This window comes from Mesitornis unicolor, unplaced genomic scaffold, assembly GCF_000695765.1.
Source record: "Mesitornis unicolor isolate BGI_N332 unplaced genomic scaffold, ASM69576v1 scaffold10177, whole genome shotgun sequence".
NCBI classification, from domain to species: Eukaryota; Metazoa; Chordata; class Aves; order Mesitornithiformes; family Mesitornithidae; genus Mesitornis; species Mesitornis unicolor.
The window spans coordinates 51910-75004 of record NW_010194335.1 but is presented as its reverse complement, the minus strand read 5'-3'; the positions used below and the strand labels follow the sequence as shown (position 1 = coordinate 75004).

The following is a 23095-nucleotide window of genomic DNA, read 5'->3' as shown; positions in this document are numbered from 1 at the left end:
GTATCATCCAGTGACACAACCTAAATCTATTAAAACTGACAGAACTAGATAAGCATCAAAGCATCATAAAGTCCTAATTTCCACCCACATTTGGCATAGTCTAGCCTTTTGCACGTGAAGTAAACACTCCCATTCACCAATTCTTAAGGATTCAGCTACAAGGCCTTAGAAACTTAACTTTTGAAACAAAATTTCTTAATCACAGTTCCTTTGTAGTGTATCCATTATATATAAGTATATACATATGCAAGACAACTCAATATGTATTGGAGCAGCATAGCGCTCAGCTGTTCCAAGGGCGAAGGAAGCGTGTGGGTTTAGCAGGTGCTGACACCATCCAGTAAAGCACAGCATGAAGGTAACCAGGACAGCAGACGCCCGTGTCCGTAGCAGTGGGAAACCACAGCAGTGGGAGTATCTGGAAGTATCTCCATTGACAAATAGCTCAACAGTGCTCTTGCGAGCTACCTGAGTTCTTTGCCCCTGGGCTAATAAGCCCTGCGGTTGGCTCTGCTGACTCCTGGCCAGAGCTGGGTTCCCTCCAGCCTGCTCACCCACCTCCCATCCACCACTAGCATGGGCAGAATCATCTCAGATCAACCTATACTCACAATATCGGCATGTCCTTGGATGATGTTTCTTTATGTTATTTTCCCTTCTGACCAAGGGCAGAGGAAGTTATTACAAAATCATATATATGCCCTAAAATTGCTATTGTTCCAAAATGCTTATAATGGGTAATGGTGGAGCTACGTGTTCCTCATATACTCCAGCTTATTTGCCTGTGAAGCAGAAACTCTGACAAGCCCTTCCCATGCCACAGCTTATGGTATGAGATATTATCAGAAGGAAATAAAAGGCCACTTTCCCTCAAATGCTCATGACCCCCTTGCAAGGGCAGAACTCAGCAAAAACTAAGCAGATGACTCATCTTACCTCCAGCCCACAATACGGTTGTGATAATGTTACCTTTAGTTCCTTGCAGAACTGTGACTCCTGGGGTGTTGCCTTGATTGTCTTGGGTTTAATAAGCCGCCTGCACTGAACAATGTTTTCCAATTCTTTTTTTAAAACTAATAAAAGAGAAAGAAAATTGGAAATTTCACTAGTGTGCAGTTATGTCTAAAGGACTCCAAATGTCTAATTTAGGACGCATGGAAAATTTAGGGGAATATGGGTCTGTGGTATGTTCATCTAGGAATATTAACTTTCTCTTTTGAAATATAGATCCTAAAAGTGGCAAGGGTCTTCTGGTAAAAAGTAGTCTGTGATCACTTCACAAGCAACTGCAGAATAATGAAGAGGTTGATAGTTTGGTTATGCAGCAGCCATAACTTTGACCTTTCCTAGCTTTGAGCATTGGGATTAGCGATGAAAATAACATTCTTCAAACCTACATTTCTGTGTAGAAAGTTCAGGGTTCCTTTAAAGATAAAGAACAAAAATTCTACTCTATGTCACAGTAAAAAAACCTTGTCAGTTAGCACTTAGCACTACACCCAACTGCTACTGTGGGACTCTCATGGTATGAAACAGGGGAGAAGAGGACACAGCCTTGGTTCCAGGTGCTCAGTCCTGAACTGACCGAGGCTGCAGTCTAGCACCTTCCTCCCCTTGTGCTCATGCAATAGTTGCAGCAGATGAGCCCCAGGATGTGTCTTGAACTACAATGATGAGAAAGGCTGGTTCAGTGGCATTTGGTCCATCTCCTTCCCTCTCTGCTCTGGAGAATGGGACTCAGAAGATAAGAGTGATCTACACTGGGCCCATTAGGAATCCACGGAGAGAAGAGGACAGTCAATCTCCTCCAGTTCCCATAACTCACCTTCTCTGTCAGCTCTCAAAGAGTTCAATCTAAAATCCATTGACTTCACTGGTCATCCTGTGATTTACAACTGTAAGTTGTAAATGTCTCCCAAAGTCTATCTACATTTGAACAACCTTATTCTGTTCCCTCCTGTTGACTCCAGTAGTGTTGGATTCCTTTCTAGAGAAGGACCCTGGTTTAGTTCAAAGAAATTCTTAAACTTCAGGACTGAAGTGTAAGTTTTCTCTTGCTGCATTGACTGTTCCTGGCAACTCAGCTGTAACTACAGCCATAACTTTGATGAAGCACTTGTATCAGTTAATGTTTGTAGATTATGATAAACTCTATTTACCACGGGCAGTATATTTGTTACATTTCTAAACCACCTGGACACACATTAATACCTCTTTTTAAAAAATTCTTCACAGTAACATGGCAGGTTAAGTATCACCATAGCAACACTTTACCATAATGTTTTGAATCTTTACCTCTCTTTACAAACTACAGAAGTGCAATGAAAACCTGTTCCAAAAGACTGCACAACATATGAAAATCTTTCTCTGAATTTAGAAACCACATTTACATACCATCAACTTCAGCACTGAGGCCCTTCATGGAAGCTGGAAAGGAAGAGAAAGGAGAAAAAAATGCTAATAAGTATCATTCATATTGTGAGAACAGGAACTTCCACAAAAGTTGAAGGACTTCATTATTTTTTATTTGTTGATTTCTATTTTTCCCCCTCCTCTTACCATCAGGAACAGCTTCAAATTCTGTCAACTCCTGAGAAAATTTAGCCAAATCAGGCTCATGTAAGAAGATCTGCTCCACAAGGGCGTGAAGCAAGGTGAATGTCCTCTCCTTACCCCACAACAGAGGTAACTGCAAATAGAACAGCACAATAATTGACAGACTGAGCTTTTACACTAAAAATAAATAAATAAATAAATAAAAGGCAGAAAGAAAGAAAGAAAGAAAGAAAGAAAGAAAGAAAGAAAGAAAGAAAGAAAGAAAGAAAGAAAGAAAGAAAGAAAAACAGCAGGGCTGTTGATAGCTTCCAGGTAAATTTGACAAGAATAGAAAACACAATGAAATTAAACTTCTTTTCAAGCTGCCATTTCACAGACATGCTTGATTAAGATCAGCTTTACACTTTCATAACCTTGACCTTCCTTGTTCTCTTGTATCTTCTTATTCACAAGGGTCTTTTTTAACTTAAGGTATCCTAATTGATTACAAATGATTTTGGACCTCCAAACGTGATCATTATTCCTTTTCACTTAAAAGCAGTGTGCTGTGTTCATGAAGACAGTAAAGATTCCCTTAATTGAACCTGGGAAGATGTTCTGTTGCAGAAAATGATTTTGTAGCCATTTTTCATTATGATAGATGTGGTATTATGGCAGTTATATATATATTTATATAAAAAAATAAAGAATGCAAGTTGTGTCTCAGAATTGTCACTAGAGTTATAAATCACTCACTCATATATTAAAGTCTCCAGATGGGAAAGATACCTTACAAAAACAAAATAAAAATTCTCTCTTCTATTCACAGATCAGGCATAGTCTTACAACAGTGTTTAAGACACAAGGCAGCTTATGAAATTTGTATCTATTTCTTACTTCTCAGGATAAAAGTATGATGCTCTGACACTATTGGGTGCAGGAGGAGGAAAAAACCCTGCACTCACTAGCAGCATTTTCTGATGGCAAGTTCTGATGAAGAGGGGAAAGCAGTTTCCTTCAAAATAATTGAAAACTCAGCCTAATGTCACAGAAGTTGTAGGTCAATGAAGAAACAATTAAAGAACTAAGATGTAGACAGTGCTTCTCAGAGCAGATATCTATCAGGAAAGAGTAAAATTCACAACTGCCACCTTCGTCCCCTATCCAATCATCCAGCAAAGCATGAGGGGTTCAAACTGTTGCAGGCAAATTTCACTCCCTTCAAATTTGTTTGTTTACTTACATTCCACTTTTGAAATTTTACCTTAAAATGTCATTATGTCAACCACCACAATGTCAACCACTTGTTGCAAAAGACCTTCGCATTGGAGTAAAATGAAGTGCTAAGAAATTACTCCAGTGGCATAAAAGTGCAACTACAACAGAGAAATGCCATAGTTACAGCCTCTGACCACAGTGAAATGAAGAGAATCCATACAACGGTGCTCTGCACAAAACTGCAAAATGCCATTTATCTCAACTTGCATCACACCAGAGGCCTGTAGCTCAGGCGCCTTTTCCAGCCAGGGGATCTTAATATCAGGGCAGTCAGCATTTTGATGTTCTGCCTCATTAGATACACAGTCTGTTCAATACCCCAGTGCCCCTGTCCAGCCAGTGCTGCTGTCTGAAGTGGGGAAATCCAACTTGTTAGAACACACATTAAGGAATACTTTGTTAAACAGGATTTTGTTTCTAGTGTAACCAAGAGCAGATGTTAAAATGTTAGCTACTCATTAAAAAATATTGCCTTTCTCCACATTCAGAGCAAAACTGACTTAATATTAATGGCTAACGTACCTTAGAATATGATTATTTTAATGACAAGAAAAATATTTACTCACTTTGGTCAAAGACGACAGGCGAAATCCTTTAGCCTTCTCTTTTCCAGCCTTTTCATTTAAGTGGTTCCCAATGGCTAAAATGTACTCTAAGACAGCAACAAATTTCTGGCTGGATTGCAGTTGCTTACTCGCTTGGATTTTCTGGTTTATTAGCTGAAACACACAAACTTTCCTTCAGATCAAATTGAAAATGTGAGTAAATCAATGGTGCCTATAACTTCCCTTTGCCAAAAGACTCATTGTCCTCACCTGAAGCAAGTCACACTTCAGCTGACTCCTGTCCAACTTTCCTGGGGCAACAGGCCAGGGGTTTTCAGGAAGGACCATTTAAAAGTCTCCCATCAAGATAAAGCTGGTGTTGGCAGAGCTACCCTGCCCCCGATGGAGGTCACAGCCTTTCTGGCTGCCAAACCAGCCCTGCTAAAATGACTTCAACCTCGTCTCTTAAAAATGCTTCTGAAGAAAAAGTATTTTGCTGTTTGAATGCACCAGATCACACCAAATGTCAGGCATCAGGGGAAGCAGATAGCCTGAAGCGCAGTATAAGGTTCTCCATCCTTCACCTCCCTCCCTTCTGTTCATACCAGCTGAAGACTGTTATCTTATCAAAATTCTTAGCACAGTTTCCCCACAAGGAAGAATGATAATTTCCTGTAATCAAACTCAGTATCAATTTCTGTTTTCCCAGGGAAGCCATCTCCCTTCTAGGACTACAAACACAAGAGGTGGTTTTGGTTTAGATTAGGAAACGTACATTTTTTAGCACCACACCTCTCTTCATCAGTCATCAACACAAAAATCTAAAAACAGGGAAATGATGAAACACACAGGAGAGCTGAAAGCCGTTGTTAAAACTTTTATAACACATCACAGGGCCAGAGGGTGCTGCAAGTCAATATTCAGATTGTCCCATAAAATTTTAGGTGTATAATCTATGGTTTACAAGCATGTTAGCATGCATATGTAAGAAAATACTTAGACAACTAATCAGCTCTTCAATGAACATTGGATAGCTGTCAAAGCAAACAGTGTAGAATCATAGAATGGTTTTGGTTGGAAAAGACCTTCAAGATCACCAAGTCCAACCATGGATCCAGCCCTACAAAGACCACCACTAGACCATGTCCCTAAGCACGAGATCTACTCATCTTCTAAATACCTCCAGGGATGGTGATTCTACCACCTCTCTGGGCAGTATATATAACAGCTTCCAAATACTCAAATGTTTGGTTTCAGCAAAGGTGCAGCATTGTACCAGGCAGGGTCAGAAACCTGTGCATCTCCCTGGTGATTTCCATCTGTTCCTCTTCTGAGTTTTGTTCACTGTTACTATGGTTTTAATCACAGCCAGACAAAGGATAACAATTTGAGCTTGCAGAACTTTCAAATTTTGTTTTCATTCCCATGCAGAATGAGAGCAAGACCTTTGAAACATTTTCATAGAAACAGAATTGTTTTGAATCAGAGCATATACAAACCCTGGCAGGTGAGGCAGCACTTTGGAACAGGAAGATCCAGTGCATGAGACTGGAACACTGTTTATTTGCATACCCCCACCACTAGGTTATCCTGGAAAAGGCAGAGAGGGACTTGAACTTTGGTTTGCAACATTGCAATTCAGTGCTGTAATCCTTAGGGTGAACAGTCTCCTTCAGTCTTCTGAAAATAGTAAATGTCTGTGACACACTGGTCAAATAAACTTGCTCTAAGTATCGCTGACTTTAGATTGATTCTTTCAGCTTGCAGGGCAAGAAACTCCCAATGAAAGGAATTGAATTTTAATGGTGACATTCACTTCTGTCTCATCACTGGCCAAAGAAAGCGGAAAGTTTAACAATGCAAAATAGAAATTTGAAAATCCTTTCCTGTTCTTTTCTCCCTCCTTTGTGGAACTCTGTTTGACTGCCAGGTACATTACCAACTCTTTGAACCTTAGTGGAATAAGGGTGAAATTAAATGCACATACATCTATATACACACATATCATAGCCACCATCTGCCTCTATTTTTTTTACTGTGTTTTGTTTTGAACCAGTACTGTGGAATACCATCATTAACAAAACAATAAAATGAATTGGATTCCCAAAAGCATTCCCAATGCACTAGCCAATAGTGCCACTATATTTCAAATGTGGTCTAACAGTTTCATGTCATTTGCAATTCCTTGGCTATGAAAGCCGTGACGTATAGAGATTTTGCAATGGTTTCTTTTAACTTTTTTGCTTGTTACTTTTGAATAGTGCCATGAAACGTTTGTGGGTTTGGTTTTTTTAATACACTGGGTTGGCTGGATTATTACACTATGAATTGATCTCATTGTGGACTATGAAATATTCTGCTATAGAAAAAAAAAGAAAAACCAAAACAAAACAGAACAAAACCTCTTCAACTACACAGTTCTGCAACCTGCATTGAGGTCAGTTGGCCCTCTACCATCTAACTGGTAGATTTTGATTACAAACACACTATGAAGGATTCACTTTACTTACAGGCTCCAAATCTCTCATGCTCACAGGCAGCTCACGTATGGTAAGCAGGAGATCCAACCTTTGGCCTAAGTGGGGGATTTTACACATCTGCATAGAATTGAAGAGAAAAGGAATCAAAACTCATGTTTATACCAAAACATGCATGTATCTTTCATAATTTTTTGAGTAATTCAGCTGCACCATAGTTTTCCTAATTTCTATGCTCATTTATTAATTTTATTCTAGGCCTTAAGTCTGTAGATATACTACGGCACACAGCTGAATATGCATCATTTGCATATGCAAATTCAAGAAAAGACTGTATGTTTGTAGGGCCAGACATTATTAAAATCAATGATACCCATTTCTTGTGAACAAGAATGGTTAAATGCATGCAATTTTATGTATGCATTTATTATATGATTATAGATTTTGGAAATCTAGCTCAGAATAAATGAGCTTCTACTTTGGAAGAAGTGGGGCAAGTGCATGACATGGAGATGCAAAGGGATCCATACAGTCTTCTTCATAACATCTACCTGTCTCAACTCTTTATCAGATAAATCACCTCACACAGATTCTGGCTGAGATTGTAAATTTAAGTTCCAAACTACATCTTTTTGTAGTGGTTTTATTTAGAAGAGAGTGTCCTAGAAATAGTATGTGGTGTCTGTTAACACTGTAGCTTCTTACCTCTAACATAAACTGATCAACCACGTGCAGCTCTGAAGGAGACCCCTTGAATGAGTGGTACCTTTCTGAGTCTTTTGATGTTGGCATGTATCTGTAAAACAGGTAATGAAAATTAGATCTCCTCTTTCTCTTCATTCCATATTGTTGCAACATAAAACAATCACTTCATTCCATGCACTGGAATTTCTTACCATTTAGTGTGTTTTATGCATTGCATATTTATTTTTTAACCATTGGAACTTTATAAACATTTAAGCCAACCACGTGATGGAAAGTTAAAATGGTCTGCAGACACATCTGCATATCTGGAAATGCTTGAAAACAACAGTCAGCAGTATTCACCTGCAGATCCACAGACAATTTACAAATTACTGTTTTGAAAAAGGTAAATCCATGTGACAGAGGAGTTAAGGCCATAATTTCCAAAGAGGGTCATTAATTCTGTGCTTGATGTGTACATGCCTTGTTTTCATTGATTGGATAACACGTTTGACAAACTTAGAAACACCTAGAAACAATACAAACTTTTTTAGCAGTTATGTCCATGCTGGCTCAGCTTGTCTCCAGTCGTAACTTCTTTGAAAAATTAGCACAGAAGTAGAGCAGACTCGTGCTGTGGTGTGAATAACCAGTGACCCCCACAGTCTGACTGACTCCTACATATAATACTTTATTAATTGTCCATGAAACAAGAGTGGGCAATGGCATTTCTAAGCACTGCACCACATCCAAGATCCATTTCTCATTTTTGTTACAACAGCTTGTAACACAGACCCACAACTTTCTTCCTTCTGCACAAGAACACTCTCCCACAGTATTCCAGAGCTGCAGATTTTTAGAAAATTGACAACTTTAAAGGTGCATCCACTTAGAAACGTAAACACACCACCACTGTTCCCCTCCTTTGGAGATCTTCCTGCCTGTCTGACTGATATACTATGGGAATTCATAGCGTATCTTAAGAAAAATGAAATCGATGTTACAGCTAACATATGAAGAGGAGTGTTAAGAATCTTAAGTATTCAGGTCTACTATCTTCCCTTCTTTCTCTGCACACAACCTACTAAGTTTGTAGCAAGTATGACTAAACATCCATGGGAATAGATACACATTTTCATTAAAAGTAAGGGAATTTATTCAAAGATGGAAAAATAAAGCAAATAAAGATTTTAGCACATTAAATACAGGACAAACAATAAGGTTTTTTTAATGTTGTCAATAATTTAATACGACATTTCAATTGAATAATTGCTGGGGTTTGAATTATTGAATCTATATTAAAGCAGATTATAAAATATTCCATTCATCACCATCATCAAGAAAAAAAAATAATCATCATTTTAAAATAACAGTTATCTGTTGGCAAATGAAAGGGGTTTTTATCATTAAAAATACTTTGTCTTTTTAAGCTAATTCAAATAACTTTTTTTTAAAGCTGATAGTAAATATTTGCATTTAATCAGAAGTCTGATATCCTATCAAATTGTTTTGGTGTATTATATATATGAAATTAAACTAGCAGATTATCTAGAAGGTTTAGAGCTTAAAGCATTAAAACAATGGAAGCCATAGAAAAGGAAGCACAAAAATATATTAATGCATTCTATAAATATCTTTTTACATGAATGCAACTCTAATGGAATTTGTGCAACAAAAAATCTCCCACTGTTCTGAAAAAAATAAGTTTATAGAGACAAAGAGTGCTTTTCTTTTGATTATAATGTGTCAGGATAAAGAATCATTCAGAGAACTATGGAAAGGTTTCTGTATCAAAATAATTTCTGAAGTTTCCAATATAACCCACCACCCTACTGACCTTCACTGTATACACGAGCAGAACATTTTGTTCACTGGTCACAGTCTCGAAAATATAACCTTGGTTTCAGCTTTAAATATTTTTCATTCTACAACAGTAGAATTTAAACTTCCTGCTCAGGCTTAGACAATATGACAGGTATAACTCACACAGAGAGAAAATTTCCATTTTAAACCCCTGTCATAACCTCAGGTTCTCACTTAAATGGAGGACAAAGTTTTCAGCAGTAAAATTTTCCACCATGGCACCTAAATCAAGCAGAAAAGTCTTTACAAGTGCTAAGTGTCATGCTACTTGTATCATGTCAAGACCACTACAGTGTATTGTATTCGAAAAACTTCTGCGTGCTGATGTTTCCAGATAAGCATCTGCTCCTTTGATGAGATGTCTGAAGGGGAGCCATAAGACACTGAACTGCCTTGGAAATCCAAACCTCAGTTCTAAAATACAGCTCATCTACTTCAGTAACACTTTTTAAATTGGGGTGGAAAAAAAATAGCTTGCTTTTACTACAAGATTTGTACATGCATTCCTAGATTTTGGCAATAAATAAGAATCCCAGGAACAGAATGCTTGATCCTATATAGCGTATAGCAATACAGCATCTAGTACCTCTTGCGCATTTCATTGCCAGAAAAATTTCCTCAGCATTATTGCTATCAAAGGAAGACTGAAATCTTCAAGGAAAAAATAAAATCTTTCAAGCTTCATTGCCATCATTATTATTACTATTATTGTCTGATGGCAAAGAGCCCAGATGCTATAAATCAGTGATCTCAGTGGTGTTACACCAATTTCAACAGTGTGGAGTTCCTGGACTGAATCTGCAGTGCTGTATTAAAGCTTGAACAACTGAGCGTGTTCGGTGTTTTCCCCCACACCGAGGTGTGAGCAGAGGCTGCCCTCATAAATGGGTCTGACCAGACCCCAAGCACTTTGCAGAACTGGAAGCGTTTCCTTACTTCTGCCAGTTCCAGCCATTTGTTTCTCCAGAGATGACCACACATGTAACTGGAGAGCATTCCCTATGTCCAAGACATTTCACTGCTGTTACCTCCTGGCCAATTCCATCACTGCAATTAGAAACTGCAGGACTGCAGTAAGTTCTTTCTTTTTTGAGTGAAGTCTTTAGGGCCAGCTTTTGAAAGGCAACAGAGCTCCATTACCTTCAGTGAGGCTATACACCTTTCCCCAGATCATGATCTACTGTGCACCAGTGTGGGATATAACTGGTAAAGCACTGGGACAGCATGGAAACTTCCTCCAAAACACTGGCACATATAAATCATGTACTTATTCAGTGTCTTGTCCATGTCCCTTCATACTTCAGGCAAGGACTGTACCAGCCATCTCACAGAATGACATTACTTCCATGTGTTACATGTCTCTTCTTCCTGTTCACATCACTTCAAGCATAGACATGATTCTGCAGACTTTAAAATTACTGACAATGTACTGATAAGGATCAGGATTTTGGATTTTAAGTCCAAAATTAAAGTCATTCCACAAGATGTAGAAACATCAGTTATTTACTTCCTCACTTTATTTACCAGCATCATCTTGTTCTAAGCCCACTTTAGCAGAACACTTTTTTTTTCTCATTTTGAAGCAAGAAACATCTTTACATCAAGTTTTCATATGAATATGTTAAATAAAATGGCCCAAGTATGACATGAGGAGTGGGATGTATAATGGATACTACTCTAGGATCCACTTCTTTCCTTTCTTTCTACATCTTAAACTATTTGAAGAGATACAATACACTTCCTAAAAATCTCACATGCCAATAGTTTACTTACACTCCTATATTTTTCTCAATATAGTAATTCATTTTTTTTAAAGATACAGAAATTTGCATTCTGCTTTAAACCCACAAATCTCTGGTACTCAGAAATACTGATTGTTAGTAACCCAGCATCCCATGAAGCTCCTTTAACACTTGTCTGCATTTCTACCCTCCAAACAAATTTTAAATTTTTCATTCCTTATCCCACAATAGACAGTAAGGCTGAAGTAAAAGATGTTATAACTTGATGAGAAAACTTTACATCTGCTCACTGCCACTTGTTCTCTTACCATATCTGCTTCTTGTGACTAGTTCACAAAATCAAGTCAGATTTGCTGTCATTTCTTGCAATTTGTTTCCTACACAATATGGAGAAAAGTGATATTTTGGGGTTGTACTCTAAAATCTCAGTTGCAAGGACTGCGATTTCTGTGTGCAACCCTAATATTCTATTCACAGTCAGGATATATCCAATATGTCAGCAGTATCTTTCCTGAACTTCACATTATTTGCAGATTATGCCTTCTCCAAAAGTTAGCATATATTATAAAGAAAGCATTAAGCCCCAAAGATTACCTTCTTAGTGCTGTAATCTGTTCATCTGTAAGTCCACCACTCTCTTCATGTAAAATGTATAGTTTGTCTTTCAGCTCACTTGGTTTTATACGGAAACTTTTAAGAAAAATATCTAGAGGAAAATTATTCTTAGATTACTTGGAAGAAATTGCTCAAGGGAAGGAAAATGCACAAAACATTTCATATTTACTTTTCAGATTTAGAGAAAAACATCTCAAACCAGAAAAACAAAACAAAACAAAACAAAATACCTAGTAGCTGCTAAAGCTGAGGCAAAAACTCAGCATTAGTATGTTCTTTAAATACACATTGCAGTAGTCAAACAAAAACATATTTCTGTTAGAATGTAGTCACTGTTTAAGACAGAACTTTCAAGAGACTGTTATCAGAAGGTACTCAATTACTTGCTCCTATATATTTCTCTTGTACTCAGCATAACAGTCAATTTTTTTTTCCAAATTTCCAAATACAACATATTGGCATATTATAATATGTTGAAGGTTAAAGAAATTAAACTTTCCATTTGTTTTTATTTTGTTTACTTGCTTCATTTGGTTTCCAGGGTTCAAAAGAAGGTAGTTAGAGTCCATGCAAGAAAAATTACTCCCAAAATGAAGGCAACCTGGGAAACAGTGCTCACTTCTTCCACACTGCCCGATATTCTAAAATCTGTTTAAGAGTTTTTGTAATGTTTAAGACCTCTGTGCTGACATGGGGCTAGCTTGCAATATACACTATGATAAGAAAATGAAAATAAGACATCTCTTCTCTAAACAGCTGAAGAACCATTTGTAAGGCTGTTGCTCCCAAAAAGACTACTTTGTCTTGCCAGTTTTTCTTTAATTACTGTCTGTCTTCATCATTGTTACCAAAGAATAAAGGTAAAAATGGAAGAACAAAGAAGTGAATAGAGAGCATCAGCAGAGAAAGCAAAAGGGCTTAAAATTTGGCATAAAACTTGTCCTAGAGATTCTGTTATGACACAGCTCCTCTGAGCACCACAAGGGGATTGGAAAGAATTCAGGAAGAATGTTTCTCTCTCAAAAAAAAAAAAAAAACAAAACCCAAAACAAAGCAAAAAAAAAAAAAACAAAACCAAAAAACCCAACCAGAACAGAACAGAGTTTCTCAGGTCATAGGAATTTGCTGTCACCCAAATCAGCTCTTAATGGTTCTCAGGAGACTGTTGGCCAATGGGGTATATACCATTTATTCTCACACAAACTTTGCACCCTTTTAATTTTGTTACAAAGATCTAGCTTTAGCACTAAGCCTAGCAGAATATTGTCTTTTTCCTTCTTATGCTTTTTATGCCTTATATCTTTTGCTTCCCTATGCCTTTTAAACCATCTATCTCTTCAGGTGTGGTGATGTCTATGGACCATAACAGAGTGAATAACTCAAAGTAAAATGTTGATTTTCAAATTTTCACAACATGTCTACAAAGTGTTTAATATTTCCTTGAACGTTTTCAGTAGTTGAAATTCACTGCTGAATAAGTTCTAGTCATCAGACTTTGCTGAAGTATTTCCTGAGAGAAACTGGGTCTCATACAGAGAAACAGGCACCAATCAAGTCACAGAAGCTGGTATTTTGACTCCTAAATCAGTTTTCCTCCCACTAGGTCCAACATTCTTGGATTAACACATACATTATAGTGTCTCCCAATACTTTTTCATTGGAAATCTGAAGATGTATTTTTTTGTCTCTCTTTCCGATACCTGTTCTGTATGACAGAAATTCATTTTGTCTACAAGAATCCACTAGAAAACTTAGCTTTTATTTAAATTTAGATCTTCTCTCAGAACTCACATTTTTCTTTTGTGTTCAGAAAATCACTCAAGTTCTCAAGAAATTTTAACCTACTGGCACTTCGGAGCTTCAGCTTTTTATTCGTTGATGTAAGAACTGTGGTTTGCAGCAGTTGCAGGAAGATTAATCAGAATTCTCAGGATCAAATTAACTTTTGATCTAAGTAATGTCCATTATAATAAGTGTATGCCAAAAATCTCACTTATGGAACTTAAGGATAAGATTAAGAAACAGGTGTAGAATGTGTCAATGAAGAAACCTGTTAGAGGAATAGAATCAAAAGGAAGAATGGTGCTATTTGCAAACCAAAAGAAAGAAATTTCCTCAAAGAAACTGCAATAATTTAGTCTATAAAAGTGCTATTACAGGATTCTTTTTATCTGCAATAGCACTTTCGTATCACTCACTTTCTTTTACCCCTTCAAATTGTTAGTCAATGGATGCAATCATTCCAACAAGGTATCTCCATTTACAGTTCCCAATTAAAACTTTACACAATCTCTAAAATATATACTTTCTTATAAATATTCATAAAGATGAAATCATTAAAACTTCAAAATTAACACATGTAACATGTCTTAAAGCACAGCTAGGTTATAGAACTTTTTTGGAAAGCCATCTCTGTAATAGAAATCAGAGTAGTCTTTGAAGAACAATTACTCTTGCTCCTTTAGTATCTACCACTTCTCAAGGTAATTGAAAGACCTTTACATAATTTTATTACTAAGATAAGAACTATGTGTTGAACTGCTTCATTAGTTGTGAAAGACTGTTCTAGGTCAAGCCTTTGGCAGAATGCTACCTGTGATACGAGTTGGAAGGGTCCTGTTGATCATTCTAGACAGCCATTCACAAAGATACTCACCAGAGAAAGGCCAAGAGAGCTCCTGCAACCTGGCTTGTACCTGCCTCAAAGGCTTCTTACACCAACCCATCTACACCTACATGAATATTCTTGATTTCAGTGTAGGAGAGAGACTGAGCACAGTACTTGAAGTTGTAGCTACCAAGCTGGACAGCCCACAGAATTTGAAAATCCCTTGAAGTCAGAATTTTAACATTGATTTTACAGGTATCACACATGATTTTTTACATGTTTGTCCTAAGACAACCGCATCACAGTTCAATGGCACATACACATGTTTTGTACAAGAAGAGAAGCTTGGTGCTTCTACTCTACATCATTAAGGACCACATTTAGAGCAACTGAGCCATAAGGTCTTTTTTTATGAATGAGTAGAGGGACACTGGATTAAAAGTTTATTTAGACACAAGCTTATCTCATTGCCTATTGAATGGCTGAAAGTACAAACAGAAAATGCATGCAGTGCTCACCCCAGGATTCCAGATAGGAGTACACAGTTCTTTATTAATATACTTACTGAAGTTATGTGCAACTTTTTTATCTAATATGATGTGCTGATTCACTGAAGGCTCGTTGCCCGAAAATACTGCCATGTCCTGGAACTGGAACTGATTACAGAGTCTGGATACATCTATTTTTTTCTTGCATGGGTCACACGATCCCCAAATAGATTTTTGAATCTAAAAACATAGAAGTGACAGTTCCATCAAACTTTCTTCTATCCAAATGTAGAGAAAGGGTATCCAGGTTGTTTTGTGGCACAGCTGTACTTTTATAATAACTATACGTTAAATGCTGGCTACAATGTTATTAACAGCTACCATCAGTTTCATTCTCACCTTATCACAAGGAACAATATCCCAGTGAAAAGCTTTGGTTCTCTTTGTCAATAGAGAGAGGCCGCAGGGCTGTGGAAACACAGGTAGGGCTGGCGGTACTTCCACCTTACTTATGGGAAGTGGAAGAGATGGTGATGCTGGGGCTGCTTCCCCCTCTACAGGCTTTGTCTGGGGGAGAGGAGACTTGTTCAGACCGGTTGTTGCAGAACTCACACCAACGTAGAGGGCCTCCTCTTTCTGCTCATTCAGAGGTACGGTAAAATCCTCATAATCAGCTTCAGAGGAGGTGCATCCTTGAGATCCCTCCTGAAGCAGTGAGGCACACTTGCACAGCTGACAGTACCTTTCTATGAGAGACACCCATTCATTCTGGAGCTTGCTAACATCCTCTGGTCTGTTATTTTGGACAGTAAAGGGTATTCGAAACCTGAAATTTAAGAATGTCAGATATAAATGCAAGGAAGTGTAAATAATATGCTGACTAATACAGCCACAGATATTTCTTATTTAAGCAGAATGATGTTCAGCAGCTTTACTTGTCAAAGGAGCCCAGTGCTGCTGACTCTGACCTTTTCAGACAGAGTTAATTGCTTACGTGTCTAAGGTTAGAGAGCTGAAGTTTTGCCATATATTGACTTTGTGGTGCAGTTACCTCGTAATTCCTCTTCTCCACCTTGGGGGAAGGTGAACAGTGTGCTACGTCTTCCTGTGCTTGTTGCACAAGCTAGTCAGAACCTGCTCACACATCTGTCCTATCAAGCTGAATGATGTATCTCTTCACTGGCTCCTGACATGACACCTAGACAAGTCTCTGTGGGCAGTATTTCAATGTATCTTCACAATTCCACAATGTGGTAATTCTGGTTCCTCCTTAAAACACTCATCAAACCACTGCAGAGCAATGGGAGGGGTGTTCTATATAATTCTGACGGCCTCATTTCACCACTGTTGTATTTTGCTCAACAGCTTCTCTGCTGCTTGACTTTGTTTTCATTAGTTCTGCTTTAACAAATTATTAATTACCAACTATACTTACAAATAATTGTGTTCTTTAGTATGAACTGAAAAGGTACTGCATCCATTCTCCTTGCTGACACTCACATTACCACCTGACAAATTAATGGTATTTGTTCCAGGGTCTGCAGTCTTGTTCTTTCCTCCCAGACCTATGCAACATAAAGTCAGTTCTCCTTCACGAAGTTGTACCAAGTACCTGAAGGACAAGGAATGGAGATACAGTTAATTCTTCACTGACTAGTTATTTACACGAGCCTTGCCTTCGTTAAAGCATTTTCTAATGTCAGTAAGTCTCCACATTTTTATAGCATCTTCCATGGAACAGTCAAAAATTGTCAACACTGAAGCATAAAACTTTTGAGATGAGGGCTTCTTACTTTCATTGGACATGTAAGTAAACTGTGACATAAAATATGGACTTCCAGCCTGCCATGCTTAATGAGGGAGCTATAACCGAGATCTGACTATCAGCTAAAAATCACACAAGTCCTGTTAATTTTTTTTAGCTGTGTTCTGTCCCCTCCACTCTATTTATTCCTCTTGTTTGTTTGCAATGGTGGGTCTTTTGGACTATGCTTTTAAAGGAATTCACTATGTGACTGAGCAGTGCATAATATGACGAGGCTTCAGAATTTCTGTCTTTTCCAGGTTTTACTGCCCCTAAGCTATAAACAAGAGACCATAACATAAGCCAGTGCCCAACCATTATAGTCCAATAACTCTCCCTCTCCTGGAAATGCTTCTACACATGCTCTTACTCCATAAGGACTGATCCTGCCAGTCCCCACCCCCATCCCACCCCCATCATTCCTATGAGTTATTTGGCAGGAAAGGGTCAAAGTATTCTGCTCTCAAGGGCCTCCACCAGAAATGTCTGTGCCAAAGTGTGGGTATTACCTATTTAAAAGATAAATTAATCCTTCCACAAATTGCCTGCCTATATGCAGCTTCTATTAGAGCAAAATGTTCTGCTTCAGTCTCTCTTCTAGGATTCTGCTCTGCTGCTTATAACAAAGGCCCCACATTCAACAACAAGTGGGGCTTTACTGTATGTGTTTTTTATTCTTATTTAAGCATTTGCATTCTCATTTTTCTTGAGGCTTACTGCATTTCTTTATCATTCTGACAGTTCTATCAGATCTCTCTTTTCCTCCACTCTCTTCAAGGTGTGGCTAGTTGATTAAGGTGTTCTATGAGGAATTTAAATAAGTTTAGCTGCTCCAGAAGAATTAAACATAAAATATAAATTCCATCTATTCCCACACAAACAGTCAAAGTGATAAGAATTGTTTAATGGAGCTGGCAGTTATATTGATCTCTCCTTTCTTTAAAGCAGGGACTTATAGTTTAATCGGATCTCCAGATGTTTCCACCATTATTTTCTTTGCCAAAAAAAGAAGAGAGGATTAATATCAAGAAGAAAGCAACAAGGGCTTTGCTTCGCAAGATAAATAAAAATCAATTTTTGTTTGTTAACAAACTTGTTAAATGTTGCAAGGTAACAAATCCTGGGACACACTTGAGGATAGTATTTACAAGACATACAGTGGTAGCCTTTTAAAAACAATTAAAATCATTTTCTGTGAACTGTGAAGTCTTTTCAGATAATTGCCCTGTGCAGATAATTACAATGCGAACTTGTTTTCATTAGTTTTTGGTAGACAGATTTTTTCGTCTCTCTGTCTTTTCCTCCTTTGATAGTATAAGCAATTTCCAGGTATTTTAGAAGCTGGCTCAGGGGACAGGTGAGTTGTCTGTAGGATGGGTAGCAAACTATGTAAAATCATTGTGGCCGGTTCAGTAATAGAACAAGCAGAAGCAGACGTCATGCCTATCTGTGAGAGTTTAAGGGCTGAATGAAATGGTGGTAACAGTCCATTTACCACTGAATAATGATTCCTGTCCAAAACCACCACTCCCCATTAGGCCACCATGGTTGGTCACTCCCACAGCAGGGAAGTTCAGAACATTATGAGTATTAATTAGGAGTTTTGGAGCAGCCATTTGGCCAATGTGAGTCAGCATTCTCTAGCAGGACTCCTATACCCTTTATCTGTTCTGCCAGTCTTTCTCCTTTTCCTTTTGACTGAAAATGCAGTAAAAAGTAAAGAGGTAAACATAAAGAAGTCTGCCATTAAAATCACTCTGAGCACCAGCACCATCATATATTTGTGTTAGTAATGCACACAGCAGTCTCTAGCACATGTCAGAACTTAATTTTGTTGGGTATCACTATTGCACTAACAGTTAATTTCAATGTTTTCATCACATGCAGATTTGGCATCTAAGTTTTAAATTTTAAAAGCAATTAAATAATTTATCAGACATTCTAACAAAATCCACAACCCAGATGACTACAGAAGAGCAATTCGTACTTCACCCATTCAGTGGATGCAGAAGTGTTTTGCTGCAAATCCAGCAGTCCTTCATGTATAACATCACATTCTGCAGCTCTTCCAGAGCAGGACTCAGCTGGTCTCTTGAATGAATTGCTCTGTATAACTCTGCTCAGAAGGTATATTATCTATATAATAAGTGACAGCAGAGAGAGTATATTTTCCATGTTAATTCCCTTGAATAAGACATTAATAGGTGGATTTTTCAAGTACAAAAATGATAGGCAACACTATAAGCAGCAGCCAAATAGATAGTATACATTAAGGTAAAATAAATAGGGTCTTTCTCTGATGCTAAATTACTTAACTGCTATTTGGTTTTATGCCCACAGTTCTAAACCTGTCAGTGTAAGGAGAATATTATTTTATTCTGGAGGGGTTACTGTAAAACATAATTTTACTTTTTAATTCATCTATAAAGCAATCTAGGACAAAGTTTCTGTTCAGCTCAGTTCAAGCCTAAGTAGTAATTGATTGATTTATCTTAAAATCTCAAACGAACCCAATAGAAAAATGAGGGCGTGCCTACAATTGAAAATAGCTTGGATTAAAGTGAGTGTGAATTTAAAGGGCTCCTTTTTGTTACCTGGAGCCATATTTGAGTGCTCTTACTACAGAATATATGTGCCTTTTTGAGCTCTTCTGCTAAAGGTAATCGATTTTGAAATTTTAGCTAATCAGCCATGAAGTACAGTTTCTGCACATAGAGTGAACCATTACGTTTCACAAGGGATTAATCCCTTTGCCAAAAGCACTTTGATAATGGGTCATATCAGAAGTTTGGATGAAAACTCTTCCATGCTTTTTGAAAGTTTGTATCTCAACCTAAACTGTGCAGCTGGATTCAGCACCTCAGCAGTGGGATGATACAAACTCCAAGACCTGATCACCACTGAACACACGTGATATCTGCATTCTAGTGAAAAGCTAGTGCTAAAGTCACAACTTGAGTTTCTCAAGTTTCCGTATAGAGTCTAATTATACTAACAACTTGGAATATATTATTGAACCTAAAACTCAAAAGGACCTGAGACCTCAAAATTAAACAGCTCAAAATCTTGCAACACCAAATCATTTAATTAAACAAATACGCAGTTGTACCTAGGCTGTCTTCCACTGACAATTCTATAATTTCAGTGTATTATGATGGTAAAAGATGAACTACTAGGTCTTTTTCACAGCATCAGGATGGCCTGATTCATTCTTCTTAAAAGCATGCATTTAAATAAATATACTTAGGAAAAAAACCTGCTTAGAATATTTCAATTAAGATTCAGCTGTGCACATCATCAGTTTTATTTGCTTGTTTTAATACAATCTCAAATCGGTTACATTCAAGGTGCAGTTGAAGAAATGCATCTGCTTTCATATCACATCTTGATCTGGCTTTACATCTCCAGTCCTAGTGAACTGTGGCAAAATCCTGAGGCCAAACTTTATTCTGAACTCACGTTCCCTTTGTTCTATGTACGAACATACACGGAATAAAGTCATACCTACTTCTTTGCTTGCACAATGCACAGCATAACAATTCCCATTTATGATTGGGACCTGCTGGGAACTGCCATAACGTTAGCTGTTATTTATAGCAATTTGTCTATGACATTGTAAAAACTTACCTTCCTTTTATCATCAAGAGACACTGCTTCCAGCTCATAATCTTGTCGCCCATGAAACATAATGCTGAAGCGTCTCCTTTCAGTATCTTCACAGGCTTTGACTTGTGAGAAAGGAAACTGTTTCTTAATAATCCCTTTTTCAATGTTAAAAATGGTCTTTGTGTTGAAATCAATCTGGAATAGAAAGTTCTTCATTACTTGACTCCATTGCTTCTTGATTCTCTTCATTGAAAGGGAAAGACAGCATTCCCAATATTAACATGCTAGGGCATTTAGATAAAGGACTGACTTAGAATATGTATCTGCCTTGCTGATGAATAGAATAAAAAATGAGGTTCCATCATGAAAATACTGTACTATATCTGTTTTAGTTACAAAACAAACAGATATTAATCATAACTATGTTTCCCCCTCTCTTTTGATGAATATGCATCAATTTATCACTCTGAAATATTATTTCTTTTTAAATTCAACTTGTCTCATACAACCTAATGCAAAAACCTTCCATGAAGCAGTCATGGTGGTACAAATTAACGGCATGGCCATCTCAGCAGAGATTCAATTACTAACAGGTTCAAACTATGCACCAGTATTGAAATGTTACTAAAATAACATTTTTAAATACAAAAAATAACCACTGAAGTTGGTTATTTTTATAAAAGCTGCTTCTGTGTCAGGAAAATAGGATACTACTGTGAGATTAGAGAATCACAGAACGTACTCGGCCATCCTGACAGTTTTTGACCCAGCAAAGCGTATGCCTGTCCAAGCCATGCCCAGCCAGCTTCTCCAGGAGGATGCTGTGGGAGACGGTGTCAAAGGCCTTACTGAAGTCCAGGTAGACAACGTCCACAGCCTTTCCCTCATCCACCAAGCAGGTTACTTCATCATAAAAGGAGATCAGATCAGTCAAGCAGGACCTGCCCTTCCTGAACCCTTGCTGACTGGGCCTGATCACTTGGTTGTCCTGCATGTGCCATGTGATGGCACTCAGGGTGATTTGTTCCATAACCTTTCCTGGCACCGAGGTCAGACTGACAGCTCTGTAGTTCCCTAGGTCATCCTTCCGGCCCTTCTTGTAGATGGGCGTCACGTTTGCAAGCCTCCAGTCGACTGGGACCTCCCCAGTCAGCCAGGACTGCTGAAACATGATGGATTACTTTCTGATATAAAAATTACTGCATTTTGGTTTACATCTTACATATGTGTATATACACCTATATATGTACATGTAGGCAAAGGGAGTGATGATAATAGACAGTAAAGTTATTTTATTGCTGTTTCACAGCTATAATAATTAAAAATTGTTTGCTTCAAAATAAAACTATTCTTCTTCCTCTGAACAATCTATTTTTGCAGTTAAAACTGGTACAGACAGATTCCAGTATCAGTTCTCTGTGTCAGTCCCTGCTGAGCAGAGTGAGCTTTGTTGATACAATAAGATGTGAATATTATCTGACTGCCCAGCTTCAGCAAACACCACCCACAGAGAAGAAACTCAGAAGAGTCTCAGCTCTCACCTGAGTTAGATATTTACCTTTGGTCATAAATGATTCTTGGCACCTTTCATTCCTATAGTGCAGACACGACAAATAAATGTTAACACCGTGGCCTTTCCCTCCATTCTGTTTCTAGGAGGAAATCTCCAAAGCAGAACTGTTCTCATTATTATCTCTGACTTTTGAAGGCTGCAGGTAACTAGAGGACTGGAATTAAGCTACTCCAGATTTCCAAACTGATAACTTCCACAACTTATAAAGCTTTCTGCATTTTTCCAATCAGCTTTATGTCTAAACACATCTTTTTTTTTTAAAAAAAGGGGGGGATATTGATGGAAATAAGATTATACTTTCTACAGCTGAGACATAGTAAACAAAAAGAACACCCTCTAGCACGTATGACTTGGACTTGCTCATTATCAAATTCTATCCAAACTGCAGGAAAAATACAATGAAATCCAGGTTCCTGGAAACAACATGGAACCTTTGCACTGATTTCATGGAATCAGGAGATCACCATCACCAATAACACCACCAGGTGTTATTGACAGAAATTTGCTTTTGTATTGTTCAAGTGTTGTCCCATTATGACACAGCAAGTCAGTAAAGCCTTAAGGGTTCATAATTTCAAAAAAGAATTTACAGGACAGAGTAATCAGATTGCAGTAGAAGTGATGTCCTGACAAAAGGGTCAGATATTTAAGTATGTCTGCATCACCGGTATGCATTTACTATTGCTAACTATAAAGAGTAACTCTCAAGCAGAGCCTGTTATAATCAATCACCTTTGTGACACATAATTTTTAGAGGTGAAATAACCTCTTGGATCACCAGGTCCATTCTACAGCACAGCCAGGAGCTCAGTAGAGGCATTTTCAGATATTACCCCCAGAATACTTCTGGTGTAAATGTAGAAAGTTGGTCAATATCTTGTATCCTTCTGATAGGTCACTGAACCACAGGATGTATTAAGCTATCTCACAACATTTATTGAGCGATGTAACCATCCTATATTTTTACTTTATAAAAAGTGAAAAATTTTGAAGTTACCTGCAAAATTCGTTTCTGCCACCGATAGTGTTTGTATTTGTAGATACTGAAGTTAAATTGTGAGCCAGTTAGCAAATCCTGTGAATCCTGAAAAGTAGTACAAGAATCAGCAATATGTCCACACTGGGTGTTTTTGTCCACTCAAATCCAATTGTGTTCTCCAGAGAAATTTCCCTCAGCCAACAGCATTCAAACAGAGCTGGAGGCTTTGCAGAAGAACTCCACATGGAGATAATTTGGAAGCACCCTCCTAACCTGATTTTTACAAGAACAAAATATC

General features: G+C 37.8%; 1 protein-coding gene across 1 annotated transcript in view; it reads right to left on the bottom strand.

Moving 5' to 3' along the window:
• LOC104543205 overlaps positions 1–23095 on the bottom strand; it is a gene marked incomplete at its 3' end in the record, with an annotated part of 31219 nt that overhangs the window by 4192 nt on the left and 3932 nt on the right. Inside the window, exons 3-12 of the mRNA XM_010187758.1 lie at positions 22816–22902; positions 20267–20440; positions 18627–18775; positions 16271–16447; positions 15235–15661; positions 6869–6955; positions 4380–4532; positions 2560–2689; positions 2395–2427; positions 970–1073 (exon numbers count right to left, since the gene is read on the bottom strand). Coding sequence (XP_010186060.1) covers positions 970–1073; positions 2395–2427; positions 2560–2689; positions 4380–4532; positions 6869–6955; positions 15235–15661; positions 16271–16447; positions 18627–18775; positions 20267–20440; positions 22816–22902 — 1521 coding nt within the window. The remainder of the gene's footprint in view (positions 1–969; positions 1074–2394; positions 2428–2559; positions 2690–4379; positions 4533–6868; positions 6956–15234; positions 15662–16270; positions 16448–18626; positions 18776–20266; positions 20441–22815; positions 22903–23095) is intronic.